Consider the following 27,662-nt stretch of genomic DNA (forward strand, 5'->3'; position numbering starts at 1 on the left):
CCCCCCCACACACACACACTACACACCTGCCCAGGGCTCAAGGGCTTCAGCACATGCAATTTAAGATCAGCGGGAGTTAAAACTATGAATCCCACCTGAGTAGCTAAGTTCATTTCCATTTTGTAAGGAGCAATTTATTCTGAGAACATCTGGGATAGGTACATGGCTCCCGGAGACAAATCTGGAAGAAATGTGTAGTAAACAAGATGTTGAACTCCCTCTGAGAAAGGGGCTTCGCACAGCTCACAAAGGCAGTGACCTCTTCCCAAGGTGGGGTCTGTGGGGCCGTCAGGTCAAGTGGGACTACCAGGTGTGCTGTATCTTCAGGACGGTAAGACAGGGACCCGGAGTTGGCAAGGGGCTCCCGCAAAGTCACCCAGCCGGTTGCATCGTGCTGGCATCGAGAGCCAGCTGTCTTGCCTCTAAGTAGTTTTGGGGTCATGCTCTGTCAAGCTGGGCATGACCTCCGGGGGTCAAATCATGTTTTATCCAACTGTTTCCAAGACTTAGCAGAAAAATGGAGGAACGTTCTCACAGTTGGCTGGAAGAGAAGCAGAGAAGGAGGGAGCATGAGCCGCTGCCGGGGCAGAACATGAGGTCACAGTCCACGTCGTCCTTCCTTGTCACCCCCCACATACACCAGTAAGATTCCAGTTTCCCTAACACTGAATTCTTAACTGACTTTCAGTCTCTCTGGCTACCCTCCTGTTTAGTTACCAACACACCCCTCCCCATCACTCCCATTTTATAGATAAGGAAACTGGGACGTGGAGAGCTGAAGTCATCCGTCTAAGGTCACATACGGTGGGTCAAGAATTTAAGCCCAGTTTGGGCCGGCCGGCGGCTCCCAGACACCACCGCCAGCTGCCTCTCATGGCCCGCTCTCGCCCGCCGGCCCCCAGTGCTTCCCCGTGGAAGCTTGCCGTCCTCGGCGGGTCAGACCCACTCCAAGGACCGGTCCTGTCATCAGCAAGTAATAGACACACTGGCACCTATCCCCAAGGACTCAAGACTTTCCCAGAGGGACTTGCACCAGAATATTCTGGAATCTGAAACCCGATGTTTGCCTTTCAAGGACAGGGAAATCAGCTGCTTTCAAGGGCCTTTGTTTGCCCTGGGCAGACATTTGACTTTCACAGGGGTGGGCGGGCCATTCAGGTTTTACTGGCACGCATGTGGCCCCGGAGAGCATCTGAAAGCAGGGCCCGTGCCTTCCCCGGGACCCCCCTCTGGTGCCAGCCTCACCACCATCATTCTGTTCCTACCCCAGCGGCCTCCCTGTGGCTCCTCGAAGCCAAGATCTCTCCGGCCCAGGGGCTTTTGCTCTTCCAGCTCCTTCTGCACGGGCACCTGCTCCCCGGGTCTTCCCAAGGCAGCTGCTTCTCCTTGCAGATCTTGGCTCAGATGTGACCTCCGCACGGCCCCTCCCCAACCTGGCTAACTCTTCCTCACACCCCTGTCCGGTTCCTTGACAACACTTACTGCAGGCTGATTTCCTTGTTGACTTACTTAGCCTCCCGGAAGGAGGTAAGCCCCTAGGAGCACGAGTTGGCCCTTGAGAGGATCGTGTGACAGAGGGAGAGACAGAGGGGTAGACTTCAGGGCACAACGGAGGACTCGTCTGCTCTTCACCGAGGCATCAAGACAAGGAATGGAAAGGAAAGTTGCAACCCAGTCTAGTGTTTGGATTTAGGTCCACATGGTATAGAAACTTCCACTTCTGGCTACACACCAAGTTCTCATATTACTTACTTTGATATTGTTAAGAGAATTTTAAAATTCTACCCCCAGGTAAAAGCCCCAGTCGCCCCTCCCACTGTCAAGTTGGTGATTAAAGCTCCCAGGACACCTGGCTGTGCAAACCCTCCCCCTGCCATTGGCCACCACTCCACCCACTTACCGGCCCCCGCAGACTTATTGAAAGTGCCTCTGGGGCCCTTTCCCAGGCTCCGCCACATTCTTGGAGTCACCCTCTGCAAAAAGACCAGGGCTGTGTGAGGGCAGGCATGTCTTCTGCTGCTCAACTGCCCCTGGCTCACCAGCCACTGCCAAACGATGTCCAAATACCAGGTGCCCCAGCCCTGTCCCCTCTTCTGCCCCAAAGGAGGTCACCCAATCCCAACCTGCAGCCTCTCCTCTCTCCTCACCACGGCCACACCTGCTCTCCTGTGCGGTGTGGTCCTGCTGGCGTTTCTGGCCCAATCTACTGCCATCCCCACCTTGCTCACTACACACCAGCAGCAGTGATGGCCAAGCTGCTTCCAGCCTCAGGATTTTCACGGTGGCTATTCCTCTGCCAACTATTTCTTGTTCTCTAGGCTGAGCTTAAATGTCCCTCCTTAGGAAGCCTTCCTTGACATCGAAGTCTAAGGTGTCCTTTCCATAGGGTCCTGTATGTGACCTCAATCACCCTAATCCCTATTACTACTAAATAGCTACTTGGAGGCTATTCATGTCCATATTTCCTGCTTGATATTAGCTGTAGGAGGGCAGGGATTGGGTCTGCCATGATCACAAGTGTAGCCTCAACTTCTAGCACAAAATAAAGAGTAATGCTTGATAAATATGTGCTGTAAATTCTTAATAAAGATATGATGGATGGAAGAATGGACGGATGGAGAGAAGGATGGATGGATGGAGGGATGGATGGACGGATGGAAAGATGGAAGGAAGAATGGACTATTGGATGGATGGATGGATGATTGAAGGATGGATGGAAGAATGGAAGACTGGATTGATGGATGGGTGGAAAGATGGATGGATGGATGGTTAGAAGGATGGATGGATGGAGGGATGGATGGACGGATGGAAAGATGGATGGATGGATGGAGGGATGGATGGACGGATGGAAAGATGGAAGGAAGAATGGACTGTTGGATGGATGGATGGATGATTGAAGGATGGATGGAAGAATGGATAGATGGAAGATTGGAAGACTGGATTGATGGATGGGTGGAAAGATGGATGGATGGATGGAGGGATGGATGGATGGATGGATGGATGGATGGATGGATGGATGGAAGAATGGAATATTGGATGAATGGATGGATGGAAGGATGGAAGGAAGAATGGACTGTTGGATGGATGGATGGATGACTGAAGGATGGATGGAAGAATGGAAGACTGGATTGATGGATGGGTGGAAAGATGGATGGATGGATGGTTAGAAGAATAGATGGATAGATGGAAGGATGGAAAGATGGATGGAAGGATGGAATATTGGATGAATGGATGGATGGAAGGATGAATAGATGGAAGATTAGAAGACTGGCTGGATGGATCAATGAATGACTGGATAGAAGAATAGTGTCAGCCATATTTTCAATCCCCTGAATGAAAGTAGGAAGGACTTAAGCATATCCAGGCCCAAATTCTAAGATTTAACACAAAGCCATTTTTCTTCCCTGAGCCCCTCTTTGGCTCCCACCCCCTCTGCTCACCATCAGGCCACAGGGCTTCTACTCTACTTTCCAATCCTAGGTCTCATTTTATCCCCCGCGAGACATCCCTAAGCTGCTGCCTCAGTCCCAGGCTGCAGCCTAGAATGGCACCTGCGCATGTCAGATGCCACCTAGAGGGCTGCTCAGGACGGAGGAGAGGTTTTCACACCAGAAGCATCTTGGCATGCCACCACCTCACCCCCAAAGGGCCGTCTGGTGGCATAAAGGTAACCAGGAAGCGTATGGACGTTTCCCTTCACAGCAGCTTCAGACTGGAGCTCTCAAAACAGTCATCAACAGGAATCAACAGATTCAAACAGAATCAACGGGATTCTATTTTTCTTTTTCACCCAAGAAATCCTTACTGTTCCTTTTAGCACCTTCTGCAGAGGAAGAGTGGTTTCTTCTCTTACCTGGGTATTCTTTGTAAAATTTGTGTTGGAGGAACCGCCCATCTGGAAAACACATGAGGGGATTAAACTCCTTCAGTGAGTTCATACAGCCCAAACCACTTCATAATAACACCAAGGGATTATTTATGTTTTCACTCTCATTCCCTCCCAAGCGCGCATGGAGTTCTCAGAGGCTGTGTGACGTGTGATGTCACGGCTGATGGGATGCAGAAGCAGGCGTGAGAATCGAACTCTCTTCTCTTCATGTGCATATTAGAACTGTGAAAATGTAAACCCGTGCCAGTCCTCCATTTTTGTGTGTGTTGGAAAGTATAGTGACTTGTAAAAGGAACGTTCTTTCTGTTTAGTGCATAATGAGTTTATCATCGTCATTCTTAAATGAATTAACACATAAATATTTTTAATGCCTTGGCTTTAGTTTCTAATATGGTCATTACCCAGAGCCACACAGAGGAGAGATCTCTGGGGTCCTCAATGTTTTTGGAGTATAAGGGGGTCCTGAGGCCAAAAAGTTTAGGAACCACCATCTTAACAGATGAACCAGAAGCAGAATTTGAATGTATTATTCAGCGAGTGTGATTTCAAGCTATGTAATTCACATGGGGAACACATGGTACTTTTCTGAGTCTGCTCATAGGAGTCTTGAATGTCCTTACTGCGTGTGACCAAGTAATCAGTAACTGTCTCCTTGTGCTGCTTCACTAATCCTCTCTGGGCCTGTTTGCCCACCTGGAAATGGGCATAAAATTAGCACCTCGTGGGTGCCTGGGTGGTTCAGCTGGCTAAGCGCCTGACTCTTGGTTTTGGCTCAGGTCATGATCTCAGGGTCCTGGGATCGAGCCCCACCTTGTTGTCGGCTCCGTGCTCAGCAGGGAGTCTGCTTGAGATTCTCTCTCTCTCCCTCTCCCTCTGCCCCTCCCCCTGCTCGTGCTCTCTCTCAAATAAATCTTTAAAAAATTAGCACCTCATAAAGTTATTGTGAGGACAAAAATAAATAATTTCATTTAAACCATAGATATGCAAATAATAGGAGGAACCACACGAAACTGCCATTTTTGTTTTTTTTTAAAGATTTTATTTATTTATTTGAGAGAGAGAGAGAGAGAATGAGAGATAGAGAGCATGAGAGGGAAGAGGGTCAGAGGGAGAAGCAGACTCCCTGTTGAGCAGGGAGCCCGATGCAGGACTCGATCCCGGGACTCCAGGATCATGACCTGAGCCGAAGGCAGTCGCTTAACCAACTGAGCCACCCAGGCGCCTGAAACTGCCATTTTTGTACGTGAAAAGTGGTCGACTCTTGGGACCTTGGAACCTCTGGAACTACTAAGGATTCCCACTGTTGGTTGTCATCGACCCCACGCCACCCCCCCTCCCCCCAGCCCCCAGCCTATCATGGCGGCGAACCATTTGTGCCTGAGAAGTCCGGCCAGGTCATGCAGAAGTTTCTCTGAGCAACACTGCCAGGGGTGAGCTCACTCCTTCAACCACAGCACGTCAGCTTTGTCAGCAAAGCACACTTATGCACCGGAAACTCATAGAAGGTTATAGATCAGTTATGTCTCAATTGTAAAGATCACATTTGTGCAATGGCTAGACGTTTTGTTTCCTTTTGTGTTGTGGTCATCCTAAAAAGCATCAGGGTGTTTGGGGCCAGCACTGACATTTATAGTACGAGGTGACAGAACCCAGCGGAGCCAATTCACACCCTCAGGTTGATAACTTATCAGCAACTTGGGCCACAACTGTTTTCTCAAGCAAATGGCTGGGTTTTTTCCAGGCTGGCGATGATGAAGCATTCCTGTGCCTTCCTTCTCCTCGGGGACCAACGCTGGCGCCACAGGAAGGAGCCAGAGGTCTTGGTGGAGCTGGTCACCCCCCTCACGCCTCCACGTTTACCAAACACGATCACAGGTCATTTTAACAAAATAGATTTCCCTGCTCGAGGCTGCACGGTCGTCTGTCCTTCGCGTGCAGCATCAGCCATGGCACTCTGTCAGAGGCAAGCCTGGGGGACACAGACGCTCCGCCTCTGAGTGACTTCAAACCCACTCAGAGAAATGCACTGACTCCCCGCACCCTGCTCTCCAAAGAGGCAGATTTACTGCCTGTGTCAACGTTCATTTTCCTCTCGGGAAAGACATGAACCCCGCAAATGCTGGGTTCCAAGCTGATGGACTGTAAAACCCGAACAATCACTGGCACCCTCCAAACACCGGCTCTGGGAGGAGACTCGCGTCCTAAGGGGTGGGCATGAGATCTGCAGCTTATTCTCGAATAAGTCCGCAAAATAAATATGCAGATTTATACGGAGAGACAGTGGGGACGAGGGAGAGGAAGAGAGAGAATGGTAAAGCGAATGTGACCATATTTTAATAACTGCTGGGTCATCGGGGTGGAGGGTTCAAGGTCCTAATCTTTCCTCTTTTCTGAAGTCTGAAATTACTGGTTTTTAAAATTTTTTTAAAGATTTTATTTATTTACTTGACAGAGAGAGAGAGAGAGAGAGAGAGAGAGAGCACAAGCAGGGGGAGGGGCAGAGGCAGAGGGAGAAGCAGGCTCCCTGCGGAACAGGGAGCCTGACGCAGGACTCGATCCCAGGACCCTGGGATCATGACCTGAGCCGAAGGCAGCCACTGAACCTACTGAGCCACCCAGGCGCCCCTGAAGTCTGAAATTATTTCAAAATGGAGTTTAAAAAGATAAAACGTAAATAAGAGGCTTCTTTGTGCTTAACCTGGGACGAGTGCCCCTGTTCCTCCCCGAGGCTACTGTTCCAAGGGAAGTTGTTGGAGATCAAGACACGTCCAAACTCCCATATAATTACCAACAACTGTTGCTCCCTGACAGCCCCTGGGAGCAAGGCTAGGAGGAATTTCGCTTACATTTCCATCTGGAAGGCTCTGATCATTCCTGGGGGAGGGGAGAACACACCCCCCGACACGCACCCACAGGCTCTGCAGCCCATGGACAGGCTCAGAACTCCCCGCTGCTCCTTGTTAGCTGTGCACCCTCTAGGCAAGTTCCTCTTCCCTAGGACAGATGACAGCATGAAGTAGCCTAAATAAGCCCATTCACAGGTAAGGAAAATGAAACCCAAAAAGGTTAGGCTATTTGCCATATGCAGCAGTGAGGGGCCAAGGGGCCACCAGGGCCCAGGCTGCCTGGCTGGAGAACAGGCTCTTAACCCCAAACAGCAGGTGGACTGTAGGAGAAACTACCGAGATGCCTACTATGGGCAATTTTTTTTTTTGAGAGAGAGAGAAACAGAGAGAGCTTGAGTGGCAGGAGAGAGGCAGACGGAAAGGGAGAATGTTAAGCAGGCTTCATGCCCAGCACAGAGCCTGATGCGGGGCTCGATCTCACCACCCTGAGCCTAAATCAAGGGTAGGACGCTTGACCGACTGAGCCACCCAGGCGCCCCCTTTTATGGGCAATTTTTTCAAAGCTCAGCATTCCAGGAACCAGGCTTCTTGAGATAGTAGTAATGTCTCATATCGTGTTATTTGCAGTGACGACGACGCTATAACTGCATGGCACTAAGTGTGTTCTTCCTGAAACACTTCCGGGAAATACATTCTCCATTCAGGAAAAGAAATGCTCTGGCGGATCACGTGCCCTGTTGTGTTCTTTGGGCCTCGGTGTTGACCGAAGGTGCCAGCCCCACTCTCAGGGCTGAGAGATGCAGAAGGGGGGACTGGGCCCCGAGTCTGGGCTCTCAGAGTCCCATGAGCTCAGCTGTGACAAGGCCAACTCACATCTCCCTGAAATTCCAGATTCTTCGCTTGCCATGCATTTCTTCCAAGTCCTGTGGACCTTATGCCTTGCCTGAGGCTCGGGGGGCTTTAGTTAGGTATCACCAGCAGTCCGTGCTCTGTGGCCCTGGCTCTCCTTGGGAAAAATCACGCAAACTAAAGCAATTCCATCCACGCCCTTCCCTGATCGATTTGCTGTATACTATTCACCTCCAGGGACAAACATGAATTAAGTCGCACTAAATGCTCCTGGCAGAGACCCTGGGAAGTCAAGAGTCCTCAGACAATTTAAAAAATAGATATATAGATGAATATAATATATCTGATGTTTACCGAGCACCTATTATTGCTTGGCTCTGCTCTGAGGGCTTTAGTATATGCGCTGTCAAAGTGAGCGCTGCTCTGAGGGCTTTACACATATGATTTAAATGAATTCCCATAACAGCACACAGGGGCCCCATTTCACAGATGAGAATACTGACGCTCAGAGATTTGAAGCAACTGATCCCAGCTAGGAGGTGGCAGGGCTCGAAGACCTGTGTCTCATGCAGGCGACGAGGGGAAGGATGGAAAACTCAAAGGGAGAAGCACGGAAATAGGAGGACAGGGGGAGCTCTTGGCCAGGTTTGGGGGTGCTGGTGGTTGTCTCTGGGACAGGCGTCCCAAGTGGGGTGTTCTAGGGAGAGGGGGGCAGGGGCCAGGAGCATGGCCACTCACCTGCTTGCCGGCGCTGCTTGACACACTGCCCGCGGTTTGGGATGCCCTCGGCTACATCCCCAGGGCTCAGGATGTGACACTCGTAGCCCGAGGGGCAGAGGAGGGGTTCCGCCCCATCCTCTGTGGTGCTGCAGGCCTCGGCTGTGGGACAGACACGTGAACCAGAGGGTCTGCCTCCCATCTGCAACCCACCTTCCAGGCTGTGCCTCGGGTCTCACTCACAGCGGCGTGTTCATGCACACGCACACATACACACACACACACGCCAACACACAGGGCAGTCCAAAGTCAAACAATCCCAAACACCCTCGTGTGCAGTGACCTACCTACACGTTCACCTACACACATGCTCACACTTACGGTCATGTGTGTGCACGCACACACTCAGATACGCACTTGCGCACACACCCCAATCCTGTGCCCGTACACACGAATCCTGACACACATATATGCACTCACATCTATAGCCACAGGTGTACACACACGCTCATGCACAAATCCTGACACACACATTTTCACCACCATGGCTCTTAACACACACACACACACACTCACACCTACAATCACACACGTTTGCACGCACGCAGATGCACAAACATTTACCCAGCACAAGAACAGCCCCACAGGTGCACGCACAGCCGCACACCCTCCCAGAGGTGGTCGTGCCCACGGATGTGTGCAGAGTCACGGGGAGAGCCACACATACACAAGTGCACACACTCGTACCCTCCAGTTCTCTAGACCCCAGGGCTGCCTGCCTGCTCTCCACCCACCCACAGACGACCTCATCCTCAGGGAGCAGTGAACCCCTTATTATGATTTTAGGGATTTGAAAACCAACCCCAATCCCCTCCCTCTCAAGTCTCCACCCCGGCGTGGTGGGGGGAGGGGGAGGCCCCATTTGCAGGGAACGTCAAGCCCTATACTGTTCTGGGGATTGTGAGAGCTGGGCCAAGCCCCAGCCTCCACCCTTCTACATATTGAGGTATTTCAGAGCAGACAGCCTGCTGGAGCAGAGGCAGCCTGAGAAGGAGGGACCCTGGCTCAGACGTCAGGTTGGGCTTCACCCTGTTAGGTACCTTGCAACACCTCCTCAGGGCCATCCAGAAGCCAGCCATTGCCACCAAGCCATCGAGGTTTCGGCTGCACTAGCCAATCTAAAACTAACAAGATAATACATGGTTAACTTGAGCCCTCCCCTCGACCCGGTCAAGCAGCCGAGAAATGCCCCAGCCTCTGGGAGTGGGGGAGCCTACACTTCATGAAGAACACAGAGGCTGCCTGCCATATATTCGCCCTGCCTTTCAGTAACAGAACTTTGAGTTTCCTCTAGGCACTGGGTGGCCAAGCTGGAGACTACATTTCCCAGCTTTCCTTGCAGCTAGGTAGGGCCACATGACTGAATTCTAGCCAATGGGATGTGAGCCAAGGTGATGACACAACTTCCTGTCTTGCCCGTGCATGGATGCCTGTTTGCTCTCCGTCCTCTGGCTTTCCCTCTTCCTGCAGCTGGGGAGCCACTTTGATCATGCAGAGCAACCAGATGGAAGGAACCTGGGTACCTGGATGACTGGAGTGGAGCCACATACCTGCCGTGAACCACCCATCTACGCTGGCCTATTAACCAAGAGAGGAGTAAATGCCTGATAGGTTGGACTCCTGGCTTCGTGGGTCTTTGTGTCATAGCAGCATAGCCTGCTCTGTGGCCAATATATTTTTAACAAGAAGAGCAACCCACATGGTAGACTGTAAGGCGTTCAAAATGCCAAAGCAGGGGTGGGGAGCCCAAATGTTTCCAGGGAGCAGGTAGGTAACATACATAAGAAAAGCAGGTCCCGTAGGACCATGGCAAACTGGAGACAGTCCCTGCCTCAGTGGGTCAGCTGCTGGTCAGCTCTGGCCAGCCAGTCCCCATGTTCCTAGAGCTTGTATTTTTTTTTTTAGACTTTGTAGATATCTTTTAAAATACAAACTCCTGGTTTTTAAGTGTTGGCAATTTTTAAAAATTTTATGCGCTACAGGGGCGCCTGGGTGGCTCAGTCAGTTAAGTGTCCGACTCTTGATTTTGGCTCAGGTCATGATCTCAGGGTGGTGGTATCGAGCCCCACGTCAGGCTCCATGCCGAGTATGGAACTTGCTTGGGATTCTTTCTTTCCCTCTCCCTCTGCCCCGGCCCCCCCTCTTAAAAATTGTTTTATGCATTATGTAGATCAAATAAAACTGGTCTGGGATCACATTTATTTATGATCTCTGCTTTTGTTGGACTCCAAAATATGACAAAAATAAAGAGGTTGGGGTGCTGTCTAGTGCTTTTGAAGGTACATAGGTGGATTTTGGTAAAAATGCTGGTTAGCCTTTTCTTTAAAAGAGCGCAACATGGGGCACCTGGCTGGCTCAGTCGTTAAGCGTCTGCCTTTGGCTCAGGTCATGATCCCAGGGTCCTGGGATCGAGCCCCGCATCGGGCTCCCTGCTCCGCGGGAAGCCTGCTTCTCCCTCTCCCACTCCCCCTGCTTGTGTTCCCTCTCTCGCTGTGTCTCTCTCTGTCAAATAAATAAAACCTTAAAAAAAAAAATAAAAGAGCGCAAGATGATCGTAAGACAGTTGCTCACAGCGTGCAAACTGGAACAGAGGAGCAAATGAGCAGTTTGCAACTTCCAACCGGAGGGATGACGTGAGGAGTTTCTGCAGGCTGATTTCCAGTCTTCTGCTTCTTCCCTCCTCCTTCCTACCACCTCGGACCCCGTGATAGAAAATGCTTTCAATGTGAGTTTTTACCAAATAGGAAACTATTTTTTTTAAAGATTTTTATTTATTTATTGAGAGAGAGAGAGAGAATGGTAGAGAGAGAGAGCATGAGAGAGGGAGGAAGGTCAGAGGGAGAAGCAGACTCCCTGCGGAGCAGGGAGCCCGATGCGGGACTCGATCCCGGGACTCCAGGATCATGACCTGAGCCGAAGGCAGTCGCTTAACCACCTGAGCCACCCAGGCGCCCAAACAGGAAACTATTACTCTTTCCTGTTGGTACTCTTTGCCTTGGTCAAAGGCTCCTGGGTAACGGGAGATGTACATACACAGTTTACTGCAGTTTTAGAAAGTGAAACTTGGTCAAGGTCTCTCCTTAACTTGCAGATGCCTAAAGGCCTGGAGGCTCAGGGTCTCCCCTCTCCGTGCCTCAGTAGAACTTCCTGGGATCACCTGTTAAATGAACTCCCTGCACCCAAGTCCTTATCTCAAAGTCTGCTTTGGAGGGAACCTACCTGAAAATTGCAATGAAGTGTGTAAGCTGCTTACAGCAGGGCCTGGTGCATTTCAGGTCATCTGCTCACATTAGATCAGTGGTTCTCGGTTTGGGGTGATTTTGTCCTCACGGAACATACAGCAAAGTCTAGAGATACTTTTGGTTGTGACAGTGTGGGGTCGGGGGACTACTGGCATCTCATGGGGAGAGGTCCAGGGATGCTACTCCACATCCCCACAGTGCCCGGGTCAGCCTCCATCCCACCCCAAACAAGAATTATCCAACCCCAAATGTCCAGGGTGCCAAGGTTGAGAAACCCTGTGTTAGATGTTATTATTATAATTGTTACTATGACTAACGAAGAGCTGGACTGCTCTGCCTGGTCAGCAAGAGCTAGGCGTTCACTGATTCATTGATTCATTCAATATTCATTGAGTACTTTTCAGGTGCCCAGAGACTAGTTCAGACGGTGGGCATCCAGCAGTGAATGAAACGGACCAAACTCTGCCTTATGGGGGCTGACCTGCAAGTGGGGAGAACAGTCAATGAACAAATAAAACACAATGTTCTAGCTTGTACTATAAAGAGAAATTAAGCAGGGAAAGGAGGGTAAGGAACAACTACAGGAGAGTTTGCCATTTAGAGAGGGAAATCTTCCCTGAAAAAGTGACCACCTCTGGGCAAAGATCTGAAGCCGGTGAGGAAGTGAGCTGTGTGGGTGTCTGGGGGAAGGATGTTCCAGGCAGTGAGGGATGCCCATTTATGGGCCCAGATGCAAGAGTAGAACCCCACGTCCCTGCAGTCAGGGCCTAAAGCACTGGACACTTCTCCACAGTCAGAAGACGGGATTGAAATACCAGCTTTGCCTATTGTGTGATCTTGGTCAAGCAGCTCTGCTTCTCTGAGCTTCTGTGTCTTTAGCTGTAAAATAGGGCTGGTAACAGTCTCCACACCATAGGGCTGCGTGAGCATTAAATGAGATGAGGTGGGGAAAGGCTATTGGGAATGTCATGAACAGCTGTATAGTTTGTGCACTGCTCAAAATCTGCTGGCATAGGTGGCAAGTGAGGCTAGAATCCTTGCTCACTGTCAGTCCAAAGGAAGGGGCACCTTTTTTTACTTATCCACCCAGAGGGAAGTACCTTTATGTGCTCCACCAGGAGGGGGTGCCATGTTGTCATTTTTTATAAAGGGCCCTATAGAAGCCTTCCTGGCCCTGCCTAGTCCCTGGCCAAGAGACAGTGCTCAAACGTAGGTAGACTGTAATTACGAGCATTATTGAGGGTGTTGACTACCTTGTCACCACTGTGACCTTACCCCGAAGAAAACAAAGTGCGGTCATTCTTGCTTGGGTCTTGGGAGGGGGCTTGGGCCTGCCTTCTCAAGCGGCCTCTAGCAATTTAGCCCAGGGCCCCCCGAGGCCTCCCGCTGAGAGGTGCGGTCCAAGCAGGCTGTTGTCACCTAAAGGCTCAGCCCCAAGCAGAACCGAGAGGGGAGGAGACTTTACTGCCCCCATCCTACCGACTTAGGGGCACCTTTTCTCCACCCTGGGGGACACATTGCCCACCCTCTTCTCAGTATCCCCACAGGCTCCCTCCCCCCCCCCCCGCCCCCCACAGCCTCTCCAGAAGGGATCTAAAACTCTTTCCCTTCAAAGAGAGTCCCTGGGGGCTGTTTCTCCCAAAGAAATCGCCATTAAGATTCAACAGACATCTTATTGATTATCTGCTCCCTGCCAACACAGCGAATGTTCAGAGCCCTCCAGGAGCTGCATGGTCTCATTTCAGTCCTGTTTTACAGCTGGGGGGATTTCACGGGGCGCGGGGGGGACTGGGGGGACACCAGCTGGCCAGTGGACTTGAACCCAGGAGCCTGCACCCCCGCTGCCTCTCCGGGGCACACCGCATCCCGACTGCTGAGGTCCCAGGTCTCCACCCCAAATACTCCCGGGGCCAGGATCGCGAGGGAAGTGGGCCTGGTGGGGTCCGGGGGAAGCTGGAGGACCCACTGCCATCTAGGGGCACCTGGGGTCCCAGCAGATGGTGGCCCAGGGAATGCGGTCCAGGATTTCTAAGAAAAGCTGGAGACCTGGATTTTTTTTTTTTTTTTTTTAAATGATAAATCGTCCGCCTCTTCTCAGGAGGGGGCATCTTCCCCGGAAGGGGCCCCTCCCGGGCTGTGCGCGCTCAGCGCAGTGGCTGCTCCGCGGGCCCCTCTGGCACGCAGCGGCGCCCCCCCTCGTTCTCCGGAGGCCCCCACCCCCACCCCAGCCCCCTCTCGCCCCCCCGGGGCCCGGGCGCCTACCTGGCGGGGGCGGCACGGCCTCCAGGCAGGCGTAGGCGCAGCCGTTGTAGCAGCAGCGCCGGTGCCGCGGGCACTCGGAGTCGGCCTGGCAGCGCGCCGCCTGGCAGGCGCCGGGGGGCAGCGAGCGCGGCGGCGGCGGGCAGCGGTCGGCGCGGGGCTGCCGGGGGCCCGCCGCCTCCTCGGCCTGCGGGGAGAGCGCGCGTCAGCGGCGGGGACCGGGGCCACCAGGGCCGCGCGGGGGCCGCTCGCCCCTGTCGCCCCCCGCCGGCGGGGAGCGCGCGCCCACCTGCCCCGCGCCCCTGCCGGTACAGCCGTGCACGCTCGGGGATGCGTGTGCACGGGTCTGTGCGCGCACACACACCTAGACACATACGCACGCAGGTTTCTCCGTGTATCTCTTACAATCCCTGTGTTTGCGCGGAGCTTGGGCATTTCCAGATCACAGAGACAATGGATAAAACCACACCACTTGGATAAAAATCACACACAGGATACTGAGCGGAAGAAAAAAAAGGCCAGCTCAAAAGAGAACACACAGCGTGATTCCATTTATACTTTAAGTTCGAACACAGGCAAAGGTGATGTCTGGTGTGAGAAGTCAGCAGAGTGGTCACCTAGTGGGTGGGGACCAGGAGGGGCACCTCGGGTCTCTGGGGGCCGGCTGGGTTCTGCTTCCTGATCTGGGTGCTGGCTACATACACGTGTGTTCACTTTGTGGGAAGCTGGACACGAGCTTTTCCCACTTTTTGATATTTTTTTCAATGAAAGGTTAAAAATCAGATACAGTACTTAACAAGTAGGAAATATGGGCACATGACCAATAAAATAAGCATTTTAGAGGTGAGGTCGGGGACCTCTGTCACACCAGGCAACTCACACTGGGTCCCTCTGACACCAGACCCTGTCCATGCTGGGGACATCGTTCTGCTTCTGGATTTGAAAGTGGGCTGTGTGGAGGGCGGGTCTTACACATCCCTACACACACACACACACACACACACACACACACACACACACACACACAAGAGGTTCATTGGGAGAAAAACACCCTGGCTTGCCCCGCCTCCTGGCCTGTGCCTAAAGTGCTCCTGTCATCTAAATCCCTACCTACCCTCTACCCCGCTCCCCTGCAAATTCCGTATTTCAAATTCCTGCCCTCCTGTACAAGTAAGTGATGCTCATCTACAAGACTGGAATCCTGTGCCCTTAGCCCGCTTCTGAAAAATTACCAAGATACAGTGGTGGGTGAGGAATATTAAGGTGCAGAACAGTTTGTATGCTACACACTTAACAATGTTTTAAAGTAAGCACATGCACACTCATGTAAGAGGTATAGGGTTCGCCTAGAACATTTTTGGAAGGATATCACAAGAATACACAAGACACCGTTTTCACAGATTGCCTTAAGAGAGGAGCATTCAGTTCTGAAGCCAAGGAGGATTTCTCTTCATTGCCTGCTCGTTTGCCCTGCTTCAGTATGATTTTTGCCACGCACACACTCTTTTTTCAATTTAAAGAAGGCAATCAAAAATTTTAAAAACAAGAGAAGTACTTCTGAAGAATTTTTGATGACAGGAAAAACACTTGCGTTAGTTAAAACAAAAAAAAAGAGCAAGGAACAAAATGGCATATGCCCTCTGACCTCAAGGGAGTAAAGAGAGGGAAGGCCAAAGATGTGTCCACGTCCTCCCCGAGCCCCGGTACCCTACCGCTGTTCCCATGGCGGCCAAGTCCATGCGCTGCTCCCAGTGCCCTGTAGGGGGCGTCGGGTCGCCGAGGACAAGTACCAGACCAGGGCGCGTCTTGGAATTTGGGCAAGCACAAGGACCAGCGGGTTTTCAAACCACCTCCCAGGGAGCCCAGTGGGCTTAGAGGCAGGGAAGAGGGGGAAGAAAGCAGTGACCCAGTGGGGCAGGGGCAGCCAGGGGCAGCTTCTCCCAGAGAATTCATCTTTTCTCCCATAGATATGTCGGTCATTTAATTCGTGAAGTGTAAAAACGAACACAAAGCCAAGAATTGGTTTCTAAGGAAACGAAGGCTTCAGGAGATTGGTGGTTCTCCCCCAAAACAAAGGGGAGACCAGAGCCTGGATTTTCAAACTGGTTCAGCCTTTTCACCACCCCCTGCTCAGACCAGTCCTTGTAATTCCTGTATCATCATGAATAATTTTCAAGCTGCAAGCAGGGGACATAATCCCACACCATTAGCTCTTAGTTCATTTTCTTCAGAATTAACAAAATTGGACTCATGTCGGGGCCCGAGCATTTTCATCCTGATAGAATGCGACAGCTATCCTGGCCTGCTCGGGACGGGGATGAGGCCGGTGAGCACGTGGTCGGGAGGCCCGGCGGGACTTTCCGGCTGGCCTGTTTGTACACGAGGCCTCATTTACAGACCCCGCTGGAGCCTGCAGATCAGAAGCGAAACACTGTTCCCCACCCCAGCCCCCCTCCCCGCACCTCGCAGTCTGGCTTCCGGGTCCAGGGACGGTAGGAGGACCATGGGGTGGGGGGGGGCGGTGCAGAGAGATTAATTTTAGATGTGCCCCTGCTCTCCTCTCCCAGGAAAATTCAAACGTTCGTCTCCCAGAATTTGGAGGGAACGAAAAAGATAAGCGCCTTAGAAGTCAAATCTCCCGAGTTATTTACGGTGAAGCCCAAACAACAGATGGTCGTGGGTGATAAAGAACGGATTTCACCGAGGGGCCCAGATTAAAGGATTCAATGTTTGGGAAAATATTTCATGTCATGCCAGGTGATGCCCAAAGAGGGTCCTGACAAAAGATGTTTCCCGGAGTTCTGAGGAAGATCTAACTTTTATCAGAGAGATAAACAGATCGCCCTCCCACCCCCAACCCGTGGTGTCCCAGCCCAGGGAGGACAAAGGGTTAAAGGTCAGATGGAGCTGGCTGGCCCACCCTACCCCCAGCCCCCCCACTTCCTAGACTCACCCCTTCCCTTGCTCATTCCCGGTTCAGCCGTCTTGGCCTCTCTGAGGTCCCTGGACCAGTCCCACTCCCGGGCCTTTGCGCCGGCTGTGTCTCCTGCCAGAGACGCCAGCCTGGCTCTGCCCTCACTTCGCCCAGGTCTCCACTAACACGTGCCCTCCCCCTGCGCGGCCCGTTCCCCTCCACCTGGGTTTTGTTCCCACCTGTGACCCTGGGGATGACGTTGTTGAAGATGAGGCCGCCGCTTGCTGGTGGTTCCCCAGGCCTCCCTCTAAGGGCATCTGCGTCCGGACTGACCAATCCGTATGCACAGTGGCCCTGTGTGGTGGGCGCTCCTGTCCGGGTGGGCCTTCACTCACCGGGAGCCGTCCCTTTGTATCGGATCCATGTGGCACCTCTTACCCAGCATCGGCACCCTCCTCTGGTCACGTGAGGCCAGTGGGGGAGGTCCTATTTACTATGCACACTGAGGGTGAGGCCCCTGAGGCCCGGAGAGTGAAAGGTCTGCTCAAGGCCGCAGGCTGAGAAGGGTCCTGAGCCTAAGGATTCCATTCCTCTGTCCCGAAGCCCAAGTAATGGATCCCAAGTATAAATCTAGAATCAGTGGCCTTGATTCCTGAAGTCTGCTCAGACCCCTTACTCCTCCTGGCCCTTCCACACACTGTTCCCTCCCCTCGCAACTTTCCCCAGCTGAAGCCTCCTCCTCCTTTGGAGCAAGAACTTAGGAGCTGCATCTGACGTTCGAAGTGTACCCAGATGGATGGAGCTAAGCCCGTGGCTCATAAACAGTACAGGCTGAGTTCCGCAGGGATCTAACTCAGGCTTAGGAACTAGACAAGTCTGTGCTTGTTTGGAGTTTTTTTGTTTTTTGTTTTTTTTTTTTGTTTTTAATTTATTTAAATTCAATTTAGTTAACATATACTGTATTGTTAGTTTCAGAGGTAGAGTGCAGTGATTCATCAGTTGCATACAACCCCAGAGCTCATTCCATCACGTGCCCTCCTTACTGCCCATCACCCAGTTACCCCATCCCCCCAGCCACTTCCTCTCCAGCAAATCTCTTTCCTAGAGTTAAGAGTCTCACGGTTTGCCTCCCTCTCTGTTTTTGTCTTATTTTATTTTTCCTTCCCTTCCCCTATGTTCATCTGTTTTGTTTCTGAAATTCCACATATGAGTGAAATCATACGGTATTTGTCTTTCTCTGACTTATTTCACTTAGCATAATACCCTCTAGTTCCAACCACGTCATTGCAAATGGCAAGATTTCATTTTTTGATGGCTGAGTAGTATTCCATTGTATACATATACCACATCTTCTTTATCCATTCATCTGTCGATGGACATCTGGGCTCTTTCCATAGTTTGACTATTGTGGACATTGCTGCTACAAACATTGGGGTGCAGGTGCCCCTTCGAATCATTATGTTTGTATCTTTGGATAAATACCCAGTAGTGCAATTGCTGGATCGTATGGCAGCTTTATTTTTAACTTTTTGAGGAACCTCCATACTGTCTTCCAGAGTGGTTGCACCAGCGTGCATTCCCCCCAACAGTGTGGGCTCCCCTCCCTCCGCATCCTCGCCAACACCTGTCGTTTCCTGACTTGTTATTTTGAGCCATTCTGACTGGTGTGAGGTGGCCTCTCATACAGGTCTGGGTTTGAACCCTGTAGCTCTGTGATCATCAGGAAAACCGCTGATGTACCGGAGCTTCGGTTTCCCTCGTCTGCAAAATGGGCAGGAAAATCACACCTGCTGCATGCGTTTGTGGTGGGAGCCCACGCGCTCGCACCTGTGCCACCAGCAACACCAACCTGTTGGAATTAGGCTTACTTTTCTTATTGTCGACTTGGCAGCCTTGGAAGCCTCCTGCCCCACAGCCAGGGGTCTGTCAGCTCAGGGTAGCTTTGGTCTTTCACCTCCCCAGGTCTTCCTTTCTTCCTGCCTCCTTCCTGCCCTCTATCACTCACAGGATGGTTTAGGTCTGAGGCTGAGGCAGATGCTAAAGAAAGCTGAGAGCTTGTCCCTGCCCCCTAAGGAGTCTGGACCTAGCTGCAAACTGAAGACACACCTCCAGGAGATGCTCAAGCAACAACACCATGTGGCACTTGACAGCCTTATCGTGTCTTTGTCAGATGAGGGCAAACAACTGGCAGAATTCCTAAAAGGAAGGGAGCATGTGGGAACAGCCTCGCCCAGCGCTGGGGATGCCCTGAAGTAGCGTCCACCCCCACTCTGTAGCTGCGATCACTGTCCTCATTGTACAGGTGGGGGAACTGAGGCACACAGTCACCACCCCGGGAGGTGTGGCCAGGCCCGGAACCTGGGCATCCGACCCATAATAACAGCAGGGTAGGCAGCATTTACGAAGCTCCTACTGTGCGCCAACGCTGAGCTGAGCTAGGTGCTCACATACTAAATCTCACTGAATCCTCACATAAGCCTCCAAGGCTGCTTCTGTTATTAACGCACTTGACAGATGAGGAAACGGAGGCACAGAAACGTGACGGTCACATGCCCAAGGCCACCCGGCTGGTGAGCAGCAGAGACGGGAGTCACACCTGCGTCTGTCCTGCGCCAGGAGTCTGGATCTGAGGAGCAGCTTCCCACCCTTGCCTGTGAGTCTCCTCCTGCTTGGTCAGCTCGGGGGACTGACCTCAGACGCCCCCACCACCTGCCCGCCCGTGGGTCAGCCCCAGCTCAGGACGCATAGAACCGCCTCCCCCAGGTACACATTCTAGAAAGAACTCATCCTAGCCCTCATCCTCTGCAACCCCGTCAGCCCTACCCTCCCGGCCACTCAGCAGAAAATAAAATAATGGCATGTCAAGTCCCCCGGACAAATGAGGGGGCTCAGCCCAGACTGACAACATCCTTCATGAAAATCCCAGGGCAACCTGTGATTTCCATCTCTTATTTTCATTCCTGCTAAGGGAGGGTATCATAAGTCCATGTCCAGACAGCTGCTGGACACACATTTACGGTACAGTGTAGACAAGAACTTTCCAGTTCTGTATGCCTTACCTGGATAAAAATGACTCCCTTAAGGTTTCCCACCGGGTGGCTATGTTTTTTTCACTCCTCAGGGAGATCGTTCTGGAGGCCTCTGTGGGTCTGCATTGCCATTCTGCTGCTGATACCCTCAGGAAGCACATTAAGGAGACACCAGGTGTGAATTCTTTCAGTGGAAAGCCCAATTCTCCAAGTTCAAGTCTGGCTTCTACTGAGGCAAACAGCCTGGTGTCCAACCAAAGGAGGCTGGATAAAGAAATAATTGCCCACCTGTACCGTGGAACACCATAGAAGCCTTTGCAAAGAGGACACAGAGCTACCGGATCAACATAAGGAACAATATATCAACATATACTGTTCAGTGAAAAACACAAGGTAGAAAATAGTACCAATAAGCCAGACACAAATTCCAGAGAGCGGAGGATTGCGTTTACACCAAGTGTCCAGAACAAATTCGTAGAGACCGAGAACAGATTTGCAGCTGCCAGAGGCTGGGGGAGAGGGGAGGGGGAGCCCCTGTTAGTGGAGACCGGGCTTCCTTTCGGGGTGATGGAAATGCTTTGGCACTAGATAGAGGTGGTGGTCGCACAACATCGTGAATGTGCTCCATGTCACAGAATTGTACACTTTAAAATGGTTAACTTTACACTGTGTGAATTTCATCCCAATAAAAATTTTTTTCAACAGTAGGAATAAATACCATTAAGGAAAAAAATGTGTGAGTCTGTTTCGTGGAAAAGTCTAGGCGCACGCACGCCAAGATGTCAACAGAGCTTATGTCTTGGAGGAAGAATTTAGATCTTTCTTACATGGTTGTAACTTTCTGTATTGTCTGACTTTCTTTTACAGTAAACATTATTTTTATAACAAGGAAATAATTTTGCACCGCTTCCATTTAAGGAGAAAGAATCCAATCTCCAAAGCTGCCCCAATTTACCCATATCCCTCCCTCTGCGCTCTCCACCCCCTTCATTCCGCATGCAAGAGCTTTACCCTTCTTTGGAATGTTCCAGTGACTTAGCAGCCAGACCAATAAAAGTGCACCCCAGGACTGATGTGCCTGGTGCCGGAAGAAAGCCAATTTTCCTCTAAGCATTACTTGCTCTTCCTCTGGAATTTGGATGTCAAAGTTCTAAAAATATGTCTCTCCTTGGAACAGAGGCTTCGAGTTCAGTGTGCCTTGATGAATGCCATTTCCTGACGCCCTGGGACCTCAGCGCTGGGCTCGGGGAGCGGAACTGAGTGCACCGCTAAGGGGACTTCCTCAGGGAGGTACTCAAAAACCCCGATCTCACGCCAGGGAGGACCCCATCGCGGTGCCTGACCAGAGGAAACCAGCGTCCATGCGCCCTGCTGTGCACAGGAAGTCTTCTGGAACTTTTCAACCCCTCCTATCCTGTTCTGGAAGGTTTTAGCATAATTTATTCCTTCACTTCATGGTACATTCATAGTTCCCAGGCTGAGGCACTGGGAATGCCAGGCACCGGGCTAGCTCCGAGGGCAGCTGAGCTGGACCTGATGTCCCTACCCTCACATGGCTCAGTTCTGGGACAAGTGACCGACCCCAAACCAGACCTCACACAGATAAAGCAAATGAATTGCTTTTTTTTTTTTTTTTTTGGTTTGTTTGTTTGTTTTGGTCATCTGCAAAAGTAGTTAATGAAAAACTAAAGCCACAGTAAAAAAAAAAAAAAAATCATGCAGATAATAGTAATGGAGCTAAATGCTATGAAGAGGTTGGGACGATATGCAAACGTGTAAGGGAACGGCCTTCTGAGGAGAAGAGCGTGAAGCTAAGACCAGTTATGACCAAGGTGGGTGCCTGGAGCAAGCACTGGGAACACATGCCTGGCATGCTGGGGACAGTGGGAACCAGGGTCCAGGGCCCCGGCCGCATGGATCCCGTGGACCTTCAGAATCCCTAAGATGTTGTACCTTGGGTTTCCAATGTGCCCTTTCTTTAAAATGAATGTGGTAAAATATATATAAAATTTGGCATTTTAACCATTTTTAAGTGTACAATTCAGTGGTATTCACAATACTGGGCAACTTTCACAATATTGTAAGATGTTGATGCTTACATCACCCGAACAGAAATTCTGTTCTCATCAAGCAGTTCCTCCTCATTCCCTGCCCCCGGCCCCTAGCACCTCTAGTCCACCGTCTCTATGGATTTTCCTCTTCTGGACGTTTCGTACAGATGGGTCATACGGCATGTGGTCTTCTGTGACTGGCTTCTTTCACTCAGCATGTTTTCAGGGCTCATCCATCCTGTCGCAGGTGTTAATACTTCATTTCCATTTTCATGGCTGGATAATATTCCACTGCGTGGAGAGGTCATATCTCGTTTCCTCATTCGGAGCTTCTGGACCTTCGGGCTGTTTCCAGCTTTGGCTGTCTTGACTAGTGCTGCTCGAACAGTCACGCACTTTCCCTCTGCTCGCCTGCCTGACTCCCTCCCGCACGCACACTCCCAGATTATAACCACACACGGCCTGGATGCTTCTTCCCTTGCTCATTTCCACCTGGGATTTATTTCAGGACTGGAACCTCAGATGTGGGAGTCGGGTCCAGAGAGGAGAAAGTGATTTGCCCAAGGTCACCCCCAAAATCACACTATCCAGTTACTCTTTCTTCTTTCCTTCCATCTACCCACTCACCCAGCCCACCAGCTCACCACCCCCCCATTCTTAAAATGTTTCTGCATGCCTATGATGTGCCAGGCTCTGTGCTAGACGCTAGGCCATGGCCAAGCCTACGGTGGGGTTGTCTCCCCTCCGCAGGCCTCGGCCCCTCCCCCACCCCGGCTAGGAGCCACGGGGCCTCGGCCAGGAACACCCCAGGGCCCAGGTGCAGCCCCTGCTCCTCTAGGTGGAGGCATCCTAGAGGTCCTGTTGATGGGGTCCCGCAGGGGTGTGATCTCACATCTTTCAAGGAGCAAGGGAGGTTCCCAGCCAGAACACTCCTCCCCAGGGCCTCGATTTCCTCATCCGGAAATGTCTATCATTGGGCGTGCTAGTTGTAAGCCCCAGCAGCCGACTATGTTGGTGCCCAGAAGCAGACTGTAGGAGTATCCCAGGGCTGCTCTAACAAAGTACCACAAGCCAGGGGCTGAAAACAACAGAAACGTACACTCTTGCAGCTCTGGAGGCCAGAAGTCTGAAATCAAGGGGTTGGCAGGGTTGGTTTCTTCTGGAAGCTCCGTGGGAGAATCTGTGTCACACCTGTCTGCTGGCTTTTGGTGGCTCCTGGAGACCTGACACGCCTTGGCCTAAGAACACACCCCTCCGATCTCTGCCCCTGTCTTCACCTGGCCTTCCCCCTGTGTGTCTGCTTCTGTGTCTCTTCTCCTCTCTTCTCACCAGCGACACTGGATTAAGGGAGGGATCCCTTACTCCCATACGCCCTCATCCTTTATAACAACCTGTTTCCAGATAAGGTCCCGTTTACAGGTACCAGGGGTTAGGATTTGAACATGTCATTTTTGAGGGACACAGACCCACAACACAGACCTGAGACTAGGACTCTAGTGCAGGCATGCACTTGGGAGGGGTCCCGGGAAGCTCCAGCAGGCGGGCAAGTGAGGCAGCGAAGGGGCAGGGCCCACCCAGGGAGGGTTAGTATACAGGAGACTGGAGGGGGCGCCTGGAGCTCAGACCCAAGGGGAAACGCTGAGAAACTGGACAGACTGCTCCTCAGAGGTGTCTCACCCAAGGATAAGGCGCTGGGGCCTGTGCTTCAGTTCCATTTGCTCCCACGGTGTGAACCCCCCAGCGTCTTGGCCTGTGCTGGCTGCAAGCTGGGCGAGCCCCCCTCCCCCGCCCCCCACCGGAGAGATTGTCTTCTGTCGACTCTTGCTACCTGAGCAAAAAATAAGAGATGCGATAGAAGGTTCTGGAGCTCCCAGAAGTAACAAGGGGAAGGAGAACCAGCCGGAGGAGACTGAGGAAGCCGGGTCGCAGGGCAGGGGTTGGTGGCCGGCTCCCACAGGGCCCAGAGCTGCCCGCACGCGCGAAGGGGTCCTGGTGGGGCAGCACGCCTCACAAAGCATCCTGCTGCTGCAGGCCCTCAAGGCCCCCTCTGCTGGGCAGGCCCTCTGGGGCAGGGTGCAAACTGCCCCACCGTTTCTAGCTGAGCGGATAAAGCCGACTCAGCCACAGTGACACGCTGCTGTGTCTCGAAGTCCTCGGGCAGTCAGACGGACGCAGTGTTCAGGAAGAGCCCGGGGCTGGACGACCAGCCTCGCTGTCGCCCTGTGCTGAGATGGCCCCCCGTGAGTGCGGGTGGGGGGCCAGGAGTGGGGCGGGGCCGCGCAGCAGCCCCTCCGTGCACGGTGCTTCAGCACACAGACAGACAGACACTAATAACCACGAGAGCAGACAGAGTGGTAAGAAGTAGCACAACCACAAGCAGGTGATACAGTTCTAACAAGGAGCACCTACTTCCTTTTTAATATAAATTATATAATGATAAGCTTACAGGATTTAATTTTAATAAGGGCACTGTTGAACTCTCCAGAGTAGGTACGAGCTGGCTTCAGCACACGGCCAGACATCTGCCCCACAGCCCTCCAGGGGCCACAGCCAAGGCTCTGCAGACCTGCCTCAGTCTGGGGTGGGGGTGGTGGGTGCTGCATGCAAAAGTCATGCTTCTGAGTGTAGGGGAGCTGTTTCCTATATTCCTAATTTCCCTGTTGGACATTTGCAAGGGCCCTGGAGGTCATCTGGTCCTCTGCCTTCATTTCCCAGGTAATGACCAGAGAGGGGCAGTGAGTGGCCCAAGGCTGCACAGCTCATTAGAGATGTCACGGAGATGAATCCCTGGGCCTGGTGCCCACAGGTCAACAGCCTGTATCCTTCCCCAGGTGCTTTTTCTGAGGCCAGCTTTTGGCACAAACCTCTCCTGTGTCCAAGCACTGGGGAGGGACGCTGGTGTCTGCTGATAACCGGGGAGAGCTCCAATCCATGGAGGGGCAAACACGAAGCACTTGTGTTCTGGCAAATGGTGGCTAGAAGCAGTGTGGTTTCTGAAGCCCACCTCCCCGGCCCCCATGCACATTGCCCCCAACCACCCCACCTCCCCATTCCTCCTAGACAGATACCACAGCATCGGCTTCTATGACATGCTGGGACAAAGCAGGGATCAGACCAGATGATGTACTGAAAATCCCTTTGTGGTCCTAGAACCAAAGTGCTAACTACCCTGGAGGACTAAATCGTCCTGTCGGGCCAGCAAAGAGCATGGGGGTGTCAAACCCGAGAAGGGTCTCTCTCCCTCCTTGCACAAACAAACCCTCTCCTGTAGTGAGGACTGCCCTCTCAGGGGCTCCCAGATGCACTGTTTTTGCCTCAGTACCTCTGCCTACATTGAATCTTCTTCCAGGAATGTCCTTCCTCCTCCTAATTCTTAAAAGTTCTTCAACATCTGGCCAGGGTCTCACCTCCTCCAGGAAGCCTTCTGTGATCACACTGCCCCATATAAGCTCTCCCTTCTCCAAACAACTACCATCATTTCACTTGCTACCACTCCCAGCAGCTGCCTGCCTGACCTGCAGAATGTGAGCCCAGGGGGCTAAGATCAGTCTCAATACAGTTTCCTGCATCTCACCATGGCAGCAGTCATTAAACATTCCCCTTTCCCACTTATCTGGCAAACTCCTATTCATCCCGCAAAGCCCAATGTTGAATGCCCCCCAACCCCGGAAAACCCTCCCCGACTGTTGCATAAATGCCTGGAGTTCACTTACTGGCTCCAAAATCCTGAAAGCCCAGGGGGAGAAGGCCAATGGGGCCGCTGGTATTTTTGAGGGGTTTTTGGTCTCCTGACACTTGCAATGCCTCCAGAGGCAAGCAGAGCAATCCCTGAATGCAGCTCAAAGTTGGCTCAGGTCAGTCCCCATTCCCCAGCACCAAATTCTGGTCCAGGAATCTATTGCTGTTAAACAAACCGTCCCGAGCTGAACCCATTCTTCTGTGCTTCCAATGCATTTGCCCATAATTTACTCACATGAATGTATTGAGCACCAAGTTAAAGGCAGGCACCTGGCACGGCATCAGGAACACTGCACTGAACGAGACAAAATCAGGCCTCACCCTGAGGAACCTACATTCCACCTGGGGAGGCAAGCACCAGCCAATTTCGTGATGATTAAATGAAGTCACCAAGATGCTCTGAGCACTTGCTAGGTGTTAAGTGCTTCATGCATCGTGAGGCATTTCACCCTGAGAGCACCAGAGTCCATTCCTTGAACCCTCCATGCCCCCACGCTCCCTGTGCGGGAGGGGGAGGACGCTAAATTTACGCCCTCCCTCCCCCACTCTCTCTCCTAGTCCCCTCCCTGCTTTAGTTCTCTCCTTGGCACTTGTCACCAAACACACTATGTTTTCCTTATTCCTTACTCACTCTCTGCCTCTCTCACTAAGTCACGAATTCCCTGCAGCAGGAGGGATCTGCGCTCTGTGTGCCCACAGCCTAGGACGGTGCCTGGTCAACAGCGGTGATCAAACACATTTGTCAAAGGGAATGCCTCGCTCTTTCTTTTTCAGATGAGATCACTGGTGCTCAGAGATGTCAAGCAACTCACCCAAAGTCACACAGCTGGTGAGCAGCAGAGGCTGGGTGCAAACCCAGACACCTGCCTCTAAGGTGCATGTTTCTTGCCACTTGCTACATTGTGCCGTCCCTTCGTACGTCCCTTCGTACCGGTACCACGTGTTACCTGACTGCCTTCCCCACTCGACTATGTCACCCCTGAGGGTGGGAGCTGGTATCTCCATCTCGTCCCCACAGGACCGCACACAGTGCCTGGCCTGGAGCAGTTTCCACTGTTTACTGAATGAGTAAATAACCTCATGAATGTCTAATTATATTTCATAAACATTTGGTTATTGATTGTTGAGACAAAACACTCAGTTTCAAGTCCCTGGAGTCTTAAACCAGGTGCTGTCAGGAGAAAGTCTATTTGGTAGGCGAAAGCATGTCCCAATCCCCCTGCACAATTTTGGTGCACCCTTTGCTTGTCTACTTATAGCCAAGGAGCCTTCTGAGGGCGGTGAGTTCATCTGCCAAGCCCCCCCCACCCCGGCACAGTCCCGTAAAGACGCTGCCCTGCCTGAGTTTGGGGGGAGCATCTGCAGATCATACAGCATCTGGGGGTCGCCTAGCCAGCCCCTCCCCGCCTCTCCCTCCCAGGCACTTACGCGGGACTTCTCGGCCAGCCTAGTGTGCAATGCCCGTTTCCAGAGATTCTTGGCAGAGCCAGCTTCAAGGAGAAGCAGCAGGAAGCACAGAGCCCAGATGACCTTCCTTCTGCCGCTGCCCATCCTGTGGCTGGAAAAAGGCATTTCCTCCCACATGTTCGGAGAAAAGGGGCCCTCTGGCTGGCTGGGTCCTCTAAGAGGGGAGCCGAAGTGTGCACGGTCCGCCGGACTCTTAACTCCACTCAGCAGGGTCGCTGGGATCATGTGTCAGCGCCCAGCACGTGCCCCCACCCTTACCCCACCCCCGATGGTGGCCGGCCCGCCCGGTTATTTTTAGCTGGCCCCTATAACATCTGGCCCCAGAGGCTCCACCGTAGATGTCTGCAGCCCAGGCAGTTCAGATGGTGGAGGCAGGAGGAGGGGGCACCGGGCTGGCTTGGAGACGTGGCCGGGAGTGGCCCTGTCCCACTGGGATAATGAGCACTTCCTGGCAGACTGGGGCGGTCTCTCCTCCCACCCCCGCCCAGGAGGTGTGCTGGCTGCGGGGCTTGGCGGGGGGGCCGGGGCCAGGTGGGGGCAGGCACACAGGGGAAACAACCCAGCAGGGTGGGTGGGGGCTCGCAGCTTCTACCTCATCCAA

General features: G+C 52.4%; 1 protein-coding gene across 2 annotated transcripts; it reads right to left on the bottom strand.

Moving 5' to 3' along the window:
• On the bottom strand, positions 1–27,573 carry WFDC1 (WAP four-disulfide core domain 1). 2 transcript variants are annotated; one of them, XM_027617068.2, is made up of 7 exons: positions 27,023–27,566; positions 13,866–14,049; positions 9,402–9,485; positions 8,323–8,463; positions 3,854–3,895; positions 1,901–1,973; positions 4–541 (listed from the first exon to the last, which is right to left on the bottom strand). In XM_027617068.2, exons 1-6 carry the CDS (start codon positions 27,284–27,286, stop codon positions 1,915–1,917), a joined length of 774 nt encoding a protein of 257 aa, XP_027472869.1. In that variant the 5' UTR covers positions 27,287–27,566; the 3' UTR covers positions 4–541; positions 1,901–1,914. The 2 variants fall into 2 exon arrangements, with proteins under 2 accessions (XP_027472871.1, XP_027472869.1); XM_027617070.2 differs by lacking the exon at positions 1,901–1,973 and having other exon boundaries at positions 1–541; positions 27,023–27,573.
• Between the last annotated feature and the right edge of the window lie 89 nt (positions 27,574–27,662).

Source organism: Zalophus californianus, chromosome 17, assembly GCF_009762305.2.
Source record: "Zalophus californianus isolate mZalCal1 chromosome 17, mZalCal1.pri.v2, whole genome shotgun sequence".
Taxonomy (NCBI): Eukaryota; Metazoa; Chordata; class Mammalia; order Carnivora; family Otariidae; genus Zalophus; species Zalophus californianus.